Raw genomic sequence first — 13,676 nt, forward strand, 5'->3', positions numbered from 1 at the left:
GCGAAAACAGCCTCCCCCCAGCCCTGAGGAAAGCCGGGGGGGGACGAAAACTCCCACACGCATTGGGGAGGGTCGTGCACACATGCGCAGGTGGGCATGCGTGCGCCTGCGATAGCTCGCGCACACACACCATTTTGGCACACCTTTAGAAAAAGGTTAGCTGTCACTGTCCTAAGGCGTCACTTTGTTACTGCAAATCGGTGTCACCTGCACATCCGCTGAGGGGGGGGGGGGAAAGTGAGTGTCATGCTTTGATCAGCAAGAAATGGCAGGACTTCTGGGAGACTCCTCAGCCAGTGGTGGCCACCCCCCCTATATCATCTGACAGCACAATGGGGTGGAAATAAAGGCTTTTATTTCCTGTCTTCTCTCTCTCTCTTTTCTGGAATTATTTCCAAAGACAACGGCTTCTTTTAAAAAGGATCCTACAAAGAGTAAAAGGGGGGGGTCACTGTTCCCACAGATGTCTAAATTCTCCCTCCCTCCAACAAAGGGGGAAAGAGGGGCGGCCCCTCGAGAACAATGGTGCTGTTTCCTTCTATTTAACCCCCCCCCATTAACCTGCTCCAGATCCCTCCGGTTCTCCCCTGTTTTTTGCAAGAAGCCATGGGGTGCCTCCCACCCACCCATAGAGGGGGGAGGACACTTAGGTTTCTCCAGTCAGTAATATTCTTCTCCCCCACTTCCTGGTCCCTATTATATGCACCCCAAACCTCCCTCTACCCCAATATCCATCCTCCCAAGCTTTGTCTGCAAGAACGCAAGGCCCGACATCTCTGGGCTGCCTGAAGTGGAGTGGAGGGGGTGGGATATGTTGTTAAGGTGGGAGGGAGGGATGTCAGAAGTCTCCCTGGAAGCCTTAGGGCCTTCTCCTAGTGGAAAAGAGGAAGGAGACCCCCGCTCCTCTCCAAAAAAGCGGTCCTTCCACCCTCCCTCCCTCCATGGCTCCGTTCATTCATTCCTTCGCTCCTTCTGTCTCTGACATTCTTTTCTTTGTAAATGCTCCTGTATCTCACCCTCCCTCCGCACATTTCCTTCCTCCCCCCCTCCCTTCTCTCCTGCTCCCCTTCCTTCCTTCTCCTGTCTCTCTTCCTCTCTCCCTCCCTTTATTTCTTTCACCCCTTCCTTCCTTCCTTCCTTCCTTCCTTCCCTTTTCCTCCCCCCTTCTCTCCCCCTCCTTCTCTGCCTTCACTCCCACCCTCCCCCTCTGTCTTCCTTCCATTCTCTTCCTCCCTCCCCCTCCATCTTCCTTCCTTCCTTCCACCTCCCCTTTCTCTTCCTCTCCCTCCCTTTGTTTCTTTCACCCCTTCCTTCCTTCCCCTTAACTCTTCCTCCCTTCCTTCTCTCCCCCTCCGTCAAACTTCCATCATCTTCCTCCCTCCTTTCTCTTCCCCTCCGTCTTCCTTCCTTCCTTCTTTCTCTCTTCCTTCCTTCCTTCCCTTTCTCTTCTTCTTTACCCTCTCTTTTTCTTTCTCTTCCTTTCTCCCTTCCCTTTCTCTTCTTCTTTATCCTCCTCCCTCCCTCCCTTCCAGCCTACCTCGATCTTGTCCACGCTCCGGGCGCAGCCCACCACTTTCAGCCCGTGCTGCACCAGCGCCCGAGCCACGGCCGCTCCGATGCCCACCGAGGCGCCGGTGACCAGCGCCACCCGGTTCTTCCAGCGCTCCATGAGCCCCCGAGCCGCGCCCGCTGCCGGCCCCGGCGTGCCTCCTCGCCTGCCTGCTTGGCTCCCTCCCTTCCCCGAAGCGCTGGAGCCCGTCCGGCGAAGGAGGCGGAGGAACCGACCGGCGCACTCGCCTGCCTGCCTCCTTCTCCAAGGGCAGCCTCGCCCTTCGGCTGGCGAGGGAAGCCGGCAGGAGGCGGGGAAGCGCTCCGGCCCCCTCCCCGGGCAGGGTTGAAAGTTCCCCTTGCCTTTGGCCAGCGGCTCGGGCCGCCTCCGCCTCCCGCCCGGGGAGCAGCGCCAGGCAACGGCGGAGGATTCCACGCGTGGGAAGGGGGCGAAGATCCGGGCAGCCCCGAGGCTTCTCCTAGCCGGCGACCCGACCTGCCCGGGCGCCTACATTTTTGCCAGGCTGGTTCCTTTCCCTCCTCTGCAGCCGGGAATGAGCCAGCCTTAAGATATTAATACATCCATTCATTAATATCTTAAATATTAATTGAAATTTTAATGAATTGATCAAGATATTAATGAATGAATTGATCAAGATATTAATGAATGAATTGAGATATTAATGAATTGATCAAGATATTAATTAAGATATTAATACATCCATTCAATAATATCTTAAATATTAATTGAAATATTAATGAATTGGTCAAGATATTAATTAATGAATTGGTCAAGATATTAATGAATGAATTGAGATATTAATGAATTGATCAAGATATTAAGATATTAATACATCCATTCATTGATATCTTAAATATTAATTGAAATATTAATTTGATCAAGATATTAATGAATGAATGAATTGAGATATTAATGAATTGATCAAGATATTAGGATATTAATACATCCATTCATTGATATCTTAAATATTAATTGAAATATTAATGAATTGGTCAAGATATTAATCATTTGATCAAGATATTAATGAATGAATGAATCGAGATATTAATGAATGAATCAAGATATTAATTAAGATATTAATACATCCATTCATTAATATCTTAAATATTAATTGAAATATTAATGAATTGATCAAGATATTAATTAATGAATTGATCAAGATATTAATGAATGAATGAATCAAGATATTAAGATGGCAGAAAATACGACTTCAGCAACAGAGTGGTCAATGCCTGGAATGATCTACCTGACTCCCTTGTTAAATCCTCAAAGCCCCAAAACTTTTAACCTCAAACTGTCTACCGTGGACCTCACCCCATTCCCAAGAGGTCTGTAAAGCGCACCAGCAGGCCTATATTTCTTCTGTTCATCCTATCCATGTTTATATGCATACCTGCTATTAACAAGAGTTGGAAGGAACCTTGCAGGTCATCTAGTCCAACCCCCTGCCCAAGCAGGAGACCCTACATCTGCCTCTACCTAGGATCAACCTCCTTGTACATGTTTGACAAACTAATAAATACAAATATACTTAGGGGACTGGAGGCTAAAACAGAGGAAGGCCGGTTGCTGGAATTGGGGGTGTCTAGGTTGATGAAAAGAAGGAAAAAGGGGGGACATGATAGCTGGGTCCCAATATTTGAGGGGCTGCCCCAAAGAAGAAGGGTGTGTGTGTGTGTCATTCTAGTCTCCAAAGCACCCGAAGACAGGACAAGAAACAACGGTTAGAAACTAATCAAGGAGAAAACCAACTTAGAACTAAAGAGAAATTCCATGACAGTTAGAACAATCAATCAGTGGAATTGTTGTTAGTTGCAAAGTCCTGTCCAACCCATCGCGACCCCATGGACAATGTTCCTCCAGGCCTTCCTGTCCTCTACCATCCTCTGGAGTCCATTTAAGCTCATGCCTTCTGCTTCGGTTACTCCATCCAGACACCTCCTTCTCTGCTGTCCCCTTCTTCTTCTTTTGCCCTCCGTTTTTCCCAGCATGAGGCTCTTCTCCAGGGAGTCTTTCCTTCTCATTAAGTGGCCAAAGCATTTGAGTTTCATCTTCAGGATCTGGCCTTCTAAAGAGCATTGGATTAGTAATTCAGTGGAATTACCATATTTTTTGGAGTATACGATGCACCAGAGTATAAAGACGCACCAAGGTTTTGAAGAGGCAAATTAAACAAAAAAAAAGTTTGTGCACTCTACAAACCTCCCAAAAACGAATCTCATATTATAATATCATTTTGGATGATATTTGGAACGCTGACATTAACCCAAATCTTGCCTTCTCCAGTCGTGTGTAGAATTAGCCTTTCCTTCCCATTCTTGCTGCATCTTTCCAGACGCTATAAATCTTCAAATTTTACTCCTCCACAAATTCCTTTGCACTTTGGAAGATTTGCAGAGAAGTGACTCATCATTGCCTTTTTTCCCCTCAAAGGCGCTATCTTCATTTTCGCTGATATTTTACGCTAACCTGGTCAGGTCAGTGTTGGGAGTCAGCAGCCTCGGCCGGCACCCCCTCCAAAGATTGCTGGTGAAATATTTTAAGGGAGATTCGGGTTAATATCAGCATCCTAAATATCATCCAAAATTAAATCAGAGTCCAAGGCAGAGCTCTCCACAGATGTGCCAACATGTCTCTATTAATAAATTGGAACTTTGAGGAAAGCTCTGCCTTGGACTCCGATTTAATTTTGGATGATATTTGGAATGCTGACACCGTGTATAAGACACAGATTTTCAGCCTCTTTTTGGGGGGGAAAGGGTGCGTCTTATACTCTGAAAAATACAGTACTTGCCTTCATAAATTGTGAATGCTCCAACACTGGAGTTTTTTTAAAGAAGATATTGGATAACCAGTTGTCTGAAATGCAATAGGGTTCCCTGCCTGAACAGGGGGTTGGACTAGAAGACCTCCAAGGTCCCTTCCAACTCTGTTATTCTGTAGATCCCTTATGATCTGGTCATAAAAGGGTCTTTTCCTCTTTATTTGGATTCAGTCCTGACTGGTGAGCCCCAGGTGGGTGGACAGGCATATCCGATTTCCCCAACCTTGTCACCATCCCTGGCAGGGTCTCACAATAGAGGCAGAAACGGTCAGCCGTGTCAGGCCAAATATTTGCTGACTCAAGGGTGGTGGTGAACCCTTCATCGTGAGGTGGTCATTGAAGAAGGAACATGGATTTCCAAGCCATCCTCAGCCACGAAACTCTACTGACGACTGAGGACTCGTCCTTTTTTCTGCACCTGGCCTACCCCACAGGGTTGTTGTGTGTGGGGGAAACAAGGGGAGTAAACACTGTGCATGCTGCTGTGAACTGCCGGAGGAAAAAGAAGGTCTGGTTTATAAAACGTAATATATAAATGCCTGTGTGTGTGTGTGTGTGTGTGTATGTTCCACCATAACTCTGGAATGCCTCGAGCAATTTCAACCAAACTTGTTACACAGATGACTTACTCTCTGGAAACAAATACTGTGGGGGTAAGACTTCCCTAACACCCCTTTGGGGTGGGTGTTCTGTTAAGATACATCCTGTTGTGCCTTAAAATGGCTTCTACATACTGCCTTAAAATGGCTTCTAGTGTGCAACGCTGTGGAGTTGCCATGGTAACTGCTCCCTCTGGTAAGGGGGAAAATCCAACATTAGAAATTGCGGCGACATTCATGGGAGGAGAGTTGGGATAAATAAAATACCTGGGCCACTAGCGCCAGGTTATCAGCTAGTGGCATATAAAAAATAGGTGCAGAGACTCTAGAAAGTGTGCAGAGAAGAGCCACAAAGATGATTAGGGGTCTGGAAGCTGAATCGTGTGGCAAACGGCTAAGGGAACTAGGTATGCGTAGCCTAATGAAGAGAAGGATAAGAGGCGACATGATAGCCGTCTTCCAACTCTTGAAGGGCTGTCACAACGATGAGAAGGGTGGGATTCACTCTCCCGAGGGCAGGACAAGAAGCAGTGGGTGGAAGCTCCCCACAAGGAGATCCAACCTGGAAATGAAGAGAAGTTTCCTGACACGTAGAATCATTAGCCAGTGGAAGGACTTGCCTCCAGAAGTTGTGAATGCTCCAACAGTGGAAGTTTTTAAAGAAGAGATTGGACAACCACTTGTCTGAAATAGTGAGCTTCCTGCTTGAGCAGGGGGTTGGACTAGGAGACCTCCAAAGTCCCTTCCAATTCTGTTATTCTGTAGGTCATGGGACGACCGGCCTTACGACGATCAACCAAAATGGCAGGCTAAATTGTCGTAAGTCAAGAACTGCCTGTCAAGGAAGAAAGTCTTTTCTTTTCTTGCCTCGGAGAAAAGTTTGAATATCATTTGAATTGAAAACCATCCATTGATTGAGATTGGAGAGAGGGGGGGTGCGAGGGAGGGGGGAGGAAAAAGAGGAAGAGAGAAGGAATTAAAGGCAAAGAAAGTAAAAGAGGAAGAGAAAGGAAGGAAGAAGAAAAAGAGAGAAGAAACGAAAGAAAGAGAAAGTAAAAGACAGAGAGGAAGAGAGAGAGAGAGGGAGGGAGGAAAAAGAGAAAGAGAGAAGAAATGAAAGACAAAGAAAGGAGAAGAGAAAGGAAGGAAGGAAAGAGAAAGAGAAGAAACAAAAGAAAGAGAAAGTAAAAGACAGAGAGGAAGAGAAAGAAGGAGGGAGGAAAAAGAGAGGGAAGAAATGAAAGACAAAGAAAGTAAAAGAGAAAGAGAAAGGAAGGAAGGGAAAAAGAGAAAGAGAAGAAACAAAAGAAAGAAAAAGTAAAAGACAGAGAGGAAGAGAAAGAGAGAGAGGGAGGGAGGGAGGAAAAAGAAAGAGAGAAGAAATGAAAGACAAAGAAAGTAAAAGGAAGGAAGGAAGGAAGAAGGGAGAGAGAAGAAACAAAAGAAAGAGAATGTAAAAGACAGAGGAAGAGAAAGAAAGGAGAGAGAGATAAAGAAAGGAGAGAGAGAGAGAGAGAGAGAGAGAGAGAACCCACGAAGTCCGGCTAATTTTGAAAACGATGGTTAAGATAATCATAAATGGTTATATACTGCACAAAATGCCAACCTGGGCCATAGCAAATAAATTCCAATAAAGACATATAAATTATCTCTTTTTCTTTTTTCCCCAAGTTCCCCACCCCCTTCCCTTCCTCCCATCAGCCTTCTTTTGAAAGAGTTGGCAGATTAAAAACCACAGAACATAAGAAGCTTAAGAAAATCCCATTTAAAACACAAATATAACACAACATGGAGGCTGTGTTGCACAACGCCCTTAAGGGTAAACTGGTAAACTCTATAAACATTTGAGCTGAACGTAATGCGTGACCTGCAGCCAGCTTGCTTACATTATGGTCATGAGAACTCAGGTTTATTGGAAAACAGCATTTCTGAACCTCAGTAACTATCAGAGGGGTGGACTTCAACCCCCAGAATTCCCCAGGTGGCATGCTGGCTAAGGAATTCTGGGAGTAGAAATCCACACCTCAACAAGGAGCTGAAGCTGAAAAATAGTGCAACAGAGGCTTGCATAAAGGAAGCACAAAGGAAAAGGTGTGACTTAACACACTTATATGCGGTGCTTTGATTTAGCTTTTTAAAACTGATATTGTGCTTTGTCGCACGTTTCGGTCCCTAACCACGGATTCTATTGGATCGAAGTCTCGGTGTCAACCCTGAAGCCAACTTGGACCTTCAATGACGCCACACCAGAGCTGAAGGATAGGGAGGGTGGGGGGATTAGAGATAGCTGGGGTTGTGTAGCCAAAACAAAATAACTTTCTCTTGGGAACCAAGGGCGTTCTCATACCTGGTTGGAGGAAGGAGGAGTGATGTCACCAGACCATCAGACAGCGCCTTGATTGGACCATGTGACTGGTTGTTTGGGGTTGAGAGGAAAACTTTTAATTAGGTGAAAAACCGCGGGAGACTTCAGTCGGTTTTCACCAGATCTGTGCCAATATGATATCTGAGGAATCTTCCTGCCTCTAAGTTTGGGCTTGATAATAGATCTATGACTTGAAACCCTGACATTCGGCATTTGGCGGTTCTCCTGGAAACATGCAATCTAAGGAAAGATAGGAGACCACCAGGAAATTAAAAAAAAAAAAACCGAAGAGATGACCATGGCAGGACACTTCTACACCGGTGCCAAGAAAAGTGCCTGTTTGTCTTTTATCACGATTACTGGATCCATAAGCCACAAATTTTATTTTAAACTGATCACTTTGAACCCTCACTTTTTTCCTCTATTATGAACGAGGCAGCCCAACAAGCCCATTGCGGTCAGCCCTGTTTTCTCAGCCTAAGTGTTAAAATGTTCTTATCTTTTCTTTTTTTTTTTAAAAAAAAAAATCAAGTTTCAACCCCTAAAAATTAGACCTAACTTTCGGCATCCTCCGATTTAACGAACGACAGGAGAAACGAACACACTTTGGTTTGGTTTTTTTTTTTGACTTTTCTTATTTTTTTTACTATGCGTCTTAATAAATATTCTTTATTTTTAAATTTTTGCACACATCGCGCTTCCAACATATTACATCCAGAACATCTTTTTCAAATTTTCTTTTTTTTTTTTTTGCAAATGGATGTCTGCTTTTGTAAAATCTCTTTATGCCGAGCTCATTGTCATTTCTGTACAGAATTATAAGTACAACATTACTTTTTTGTTTTCACTAAGCTTCTTTTTTTTTATTTTTTCCTGTTTGATAAGTGTCACAGTTAAGAGAAACATTGAATAAAAAGAGGTGGCTTTAAATTATGATAGTTTTGGAGGGGGTGGGTGGGTGGGTGGGTGGGCTGGTCTCAGTTCTCTTGTCAAAAACTAGAGGGGGGGAGAGCCTGGAAATAAGGTTGGGGGTGGGGAACTAAATTAAAAGGATTAAATTCAATTCTACCAGCCTCCTGCAGAGGGAAGGGAAGGAGAACGGGAAAAGGGGAAGGGAAAAGGGGAAGGGAAGGGAAAAGAAAGACAAAAAACAAAAGAAAACCACCATCTTTTTTTTTTTTCGTTTTTTTAAAAGATACGGTTTTGTTTAGTTGCTAAGAGAGGCTGTTTCCCGGAGAGAGAAAACGCGCAGTAGTCATTTTCGACAGTTTGACTGAAAGACAGAGCTACTTTTATTCGGTTTAGTTTGCTCCAGCTGTGGTCAACCAACCGCTGCAAATGGGCCTCTTGTGATCGTTCAGGCGGCAGTATCTGTTGAATTTCTCCTTCAGATGCTGTCGGTACCGTTCTCTGTTGCTGTAAAAGGACTTGTTGTTGGCCATGAAGGACTGGATCTCATCTTGCGAGATGAATATTTCTTCGTCGGAAGTGCATTCGGACTCATCCTGAAAAGCACAAGGGGGAAAGACGGGAAATGCAAGGAGCCCTCGACTTACGACCGTTCGTTTAGCGACGGTTCGAAGTCGCGAGGGCCCTGGGAAAGGTGACTTACGACTGGGTTTCACACTTACGACCGCTTGCAGCGCCCCTGTGGTCAACTGATCCAAGCCCACTTTTAACGTTCGGTGATGGTGGGGGATGAAGTGAACGCAACCGCCGTTAAATGGACTCTTTTTAATCAGTGGGTTTTGATCAGAGATATACCAATTGCACTTAAGACTTATCTAGTGCTTTACAGCCCTCTCTAAGCAGTTTACAGGGTCAGCGTATTGTCCCCAACAATCTGGGTCCTCGTTTTACCGACCTCGGAAGGATGGAAGGCTCAGTCAACTTTGAGCCGGTCAGGATCGAACTCCTGGCAGTGAGCAGTGTTAGTCTGCAATACAATAGCACTTAAGACTTATATACCGCTTCACAGTGCTTTACGGCCCTCTCCAAGCAGTTTACAGAGTCAGCCTATGGCCCCCAACAATCGGAGTCCTCATTCCATCGGAAGGATGGAAGGCCGATCCAACCGCGAGACGGTCAGGATCGAACAGCTGGCAGTCGGCAGAGTTAGCCTGCAATACTGCGTTCTGACCATCACGCCATCAAGGCTCTTAGTGGAAGTAAATCCTGGTTGATGCCCCCCCCCAAAAAATAAACCATGCTAAAAATTGTGGTCACATGACTGTGGGACACTGCAAACAGCCTTAAACCCCCAAATATGATCACATGACCGTGAGGGCAGGGGGGGGGAACGCCACTGGAACTTTGAGCCTGGGTCTTAAGCTCTGGGAAAGTCTATTGTAATGTCAAAAAGTCGCTAAGCAACCGCCGTTAAATTGAGAACTGCCTGTATGTCCTCTTTGAGTGACATTTATCTTTGGACTTACAGTATTTTTCTAAGTGTAAGACGCACCGGAGTATAAGATGCACCAAGATTTTGAAGAGGCAAATTTAAAAAAAAAAAGTTTTTGCACTCTGCAGACCTCCCAAAAATGGCCCGTTTTTTGTCAAAAAAGAAAAAGGCATGCATAGCCTTTAGGAGGCTTATAGAGTGCTTTTGGGGGCTGGGCAAAAACGAGCAAAAAAACTGCCTATTTTCTGTTCATTTTTGCCCTCCCCACCCCCCAGGAGCACTCTGGAAGCCTCCTAAAGGCTATGCACGTCCATTTCTGCAAAGTAAGAGAGGTTTCTGGAGGCCCAAAATGCTGTATTCAGTGTATAAGGTGCACCCAGATTTTCAACCTCTTTTTTGAGGGAAAAAGGCGGGTCCTGTACTCCGAAAAATGCGGTAATTGTTTACGATATATTTTATCCAGGGTCACAAACCATGAATGATGTAAGAAGAGAACTGTGTTAGTCTACGATGGCAAAAAAAAAAAAAAAAAAAAACCATCAGGAGCCTGGCAGCATCTTCTCTGACTAACAATTGTATTAAAAGACAGAAGCTTTTGTAAGCTGCAGCTTACATTATCAGATGCCACGAGCAGTTAGGCTGAGACGGGCAGAGCATTTAAATTAGATGGCTGAATGAATAAATAAATGAGATAAAATAATAAAAAAATAAATAAGATGAAACAAATAAATGACAAAGATGATTAGGGGACTGGAGGCTGAAACTGTCGTGGCCCGCCAGCAAAGCTGACAACAGATTCAGACAGTGAGGAGGTTGGGGAGGAACATGGGCCAGTCCTGGAGTCTGGGGAAGGCTCTGATGAGGGCCTGTTCCCAGTGTGCGCATGCACAGAGTTGCCAGACGAAGGGAACAGCTAAAGAACAGGGGTTGACTTGGGAGTAAGGCCACAGGTGGACGGTGAATGGCTCCTCCCAGAGGAAATAAAAGAGAAGCGAAAGGGGAGTGGAGTTTGGAGGGGGACAATTAGTTCGCTTAATTGGTTCGTGACTCTCCGAGACTCCTTGCCAAGTTTTGCAGATACTGGCCTGGCAGCTCTCCAAGCCAGATAAGGTCTGTGACTGTAAATCCTCCCTTGAAAGACTTTGCTGGATGTGAATGAGCAGAATTCACAGTAAATTAATAAAAGGGTTTTCTGTCGGGACAAGGAGTTTGCTTCACGCTCTTGGGAAGCCTCGGTCAGAACAGAAACATATGAAGAACTGTTGCAGAAATTGGGTATGTCTAATCTAGTGAAGAGAAGGTCTATGGTGTTCCAATATCCAAGGAGCTGCCACAAAGAAAAATGGAGTCAACCTATTTCTCAAAGCACCAGAAAGCAGAGCAATGGATGGAAGCTAATCAAGGACAGAAGCAACTTAGAAATAAGGCAACATTTCCAAACGGTGAGAACAATTAATCCGTGGAACAAGAAGAAGGCATGGGTGCTCCATCACTGGAGGTTTTTAAGAAGAGATTGGAAAACCATTTGCCTTACATGGTACAGGATTTCCTGCTTGGGCAGGGAGTAGGGCTAGATGACCTCCCAGTTCCTCCCCCCCCCAACTCTGTTATTCTGTGTTTATATTCTATGAGTAAGTGAATGAATGCATGAATACGCGAATAAATAAATAAATGAACAAATGGGTAAGTGAATAATTGAATAAATAAGTTAATAAGTAAGTAAATGAATGAATAAATTGGTAAGTGAATGAATAATTGAATGAATGAATAAGCAACTAAATGAATGGACAAATGAATGAATGAATAAGTTAAGCTAGCTATCTGTCTGTCTGTCTGTCTGTATGCATGCAGAGATGACACCCTCTGGAAAAAAATTGTGTGTGTCTGTGTGTGTTCCAGCATAACTCTGGAATGCCTGGCCCATTAAGGAGAGCGAGTCCTAGAACTGCAATTGTTTTTGATGTCAGTTTCTTGGCAGCTTCCTCTGGAAAGCCAGTCGTGACATTTGCCCTCCAGTGGACAAATGGGGAAGTGCCTGATGGATTTGGGGCAAAGTTCCAGGATCGTAGACAGGACGGGAAAGAGGAGCACATGGGGGGAGGGGGGAGGAGAGGGCAGGGATGATGGGCATGGGAGTAGGGGGGGGGAAAGGCCCCTCTCAATGGCTCCCTGTCAGACAAATGCTTTGACGTCTATAAATACTTGGGGAACTCCAGGTTATCAGCTAGTAAGTAAATAAAAGAATGAACAAATGGGTAAGTAAATGAATGGATACATGAATGAATGAACCTCTCACTTTCCCCAATCTTACCTGAGCTAATACCAAATAATTCTCCTGATCATGAGCTCCAACATTTCTTGGAAGACAGAGACTTAACCACGCTGGTCTATATTAACCAAAGTTGCCTTCCCGCTCTCCTCTCTTAGCAACAGAAGACTACAAGGCTAACTCATCCTTGAAAGTCCCAAAGGTGCTTTTGCAAAAGGCAACTGGGCTTTGTTTTTCCTTGAAGACGTTTCGCTTCTTACCCAAGAAGCTTCTTCATTTCAGACTGAACGGTGGAGAGTGGATGTTCGCACTTTTTCTGAGTGGACAGCCCTCTCTCAATAGAGAATCAGAATAGAGGTGGAAAGGTCCTTGAAGGGTCTCCTGGTTGGGTGGGGGTGGGTTGGACTAGATGACCTACAAAGTCCCTTTCAACTCTGTTAATCTGCATTCTAGTCCAGGCCCCCACTCAAGCAGGAGACCCTACACCGGGGGTGTCCAAACTTGGGAACTTTAAGACTTGTGGACTTCAACTCCCAGAATTCCCCAGCCAGCATGGCTGGCTGGGGAATTCTGGGAGTTGAAGTCCACAAGTCTTAAAGTTCCCAAGTTTGGACACCCCTGCCCTACACCATTTCAGACAAGTGTATGTCCAGTCTCTTTTTAAAAACCTCCAGTGATGAAGAACCCACAATTTCAGAAGGCAACTTCTGTTCCACTGATTAATTGTCCTCGCAGTTAGAAAGTTTCTCCTTAATTACAGGTGGCTTCTCTCTGATTAGTTTATACAATAACAGTTAGAAGGGACCTTGAAGGTCTTCTAGTCCCAACACCCTGCTTCGGCAGGAAACCCTATACCGTTTCAGACAGATGGCTATCCAACATCTTCTTAAAGACTTCCAGTGTTGGGGCTTTCACAACTTCTGGAGGAAAGCTGTTCCACTGATTAATTGTTCTGTCAGGAAATTCCTCCTTAGTTCTAAGTTGCTTCTCTCCTTGATTAGTTTCCACCCATTGCTTCTTGTCCTGCCCTCAGGTGCCTTGGAGAATAGCTTGACTCCCTCTTCTTTGGGACAGCCCCTGAGATATCGGAAGACTGCTATCATGTCTCCCCTAGTCCTTCTTTCTCTTAAGCTAAACATACCCAGTTCCTGCAACCGTTCTTCATATGTTTTAGTCTCCAGTCCCCTAATCCTCTTCGTTGCTCTTCTCTGCACTCTTTCTAGAGTCTCCACGTATTTTCTATATTGTGACGACCAAACCTGGATATTCCAAGGGTGGCCTTACCAAGGCCTTATAAAGCGGCATTAATTCTTCATGTGATCTTTATTCTATCCCTCTGTTTCTGCAGCCTAGAACTGTGTTGGCTTTTCCCCCATCCATTGCTTCTTGTCCTGCTCTCTGATGCTTTTAAAAATAAGTTGATGGATACGACACCACCTCCTTCCTGTTTATAAACAGTCCTTTCAGCCGTTCCAAAAAGGCTCCATTTGCACTATTCACGTCACCCTTATAATTGCTACTTAACATGTCAATTCATATCATTTTTCCACCTGTATATTTACATTTTGGTATTTTCTTATTTCCTCTCCCCCTATATTAATCCTGTGTCCTCTGAGGTACTTATTTCATGTTTTGTTCCTTTTTCCTT

At 44.8% G+C, this 13,676-nt stretch overlaps 2 protein-coding genes across 9 annotated transcripts in view; both read right to left on the reverse strand.

The window, feature by feature from the left end:
* Window positions 1-1,857, reverse strand: part of DHRS11 (dehydrogenase/reductase 11) — a 35,465-nt gene extending 33,608 nt beyond the window's left edge. The window contains exon 1 of the mRNA XM_081945499.1: window positions 1,538-1,857. Within this exon, the coding sequence (XP_081801625.1) occupies window positions 1,538-1,669 (132 nt within the window). The 5' untranslated portion in view covers window positions 1,670-1,857. The remainder of the gene's footprint in view (window positions 1-1,537) is intronic.
* Window positions 1,858-7,879: 6,022 nt separating this feature from the next.
* GGNBP2 (gametogenetin binding protein 2) overlaps window positions 7,880-13,676 on the reverse strand; it is a 77,005-nt gene continuing 71,208 nt past the window's right edge. For all 8 annotated transcript variants that reach the window (XM_081945414.1, XM_081945412.1, XM_081945413.1 and 5 more), the window contains one exon: window positions 7,880-8,863. In XM_081945414.1, the coding sequence (XP_081801540.1) occupies window positions 8,660-8,863 (204 nt within the window). In that variant the 3' untranslated portion in view covers window positions 7,880-8,659. The remainder of the gene's footprint in view (window positions 8,864-13,676) is intronic.

This window comes from Natrix helvetica (assembly GCF_964273705.1).
Source record: "Natrix helvetica genome assembly, chromosome: 2".
NCBI classification, from domain to species: Eukaryota; Metazoa; Chordata; class Lepidosauria; order Squamata; family Natricidae; genus Natrix; species Natrix helvetica.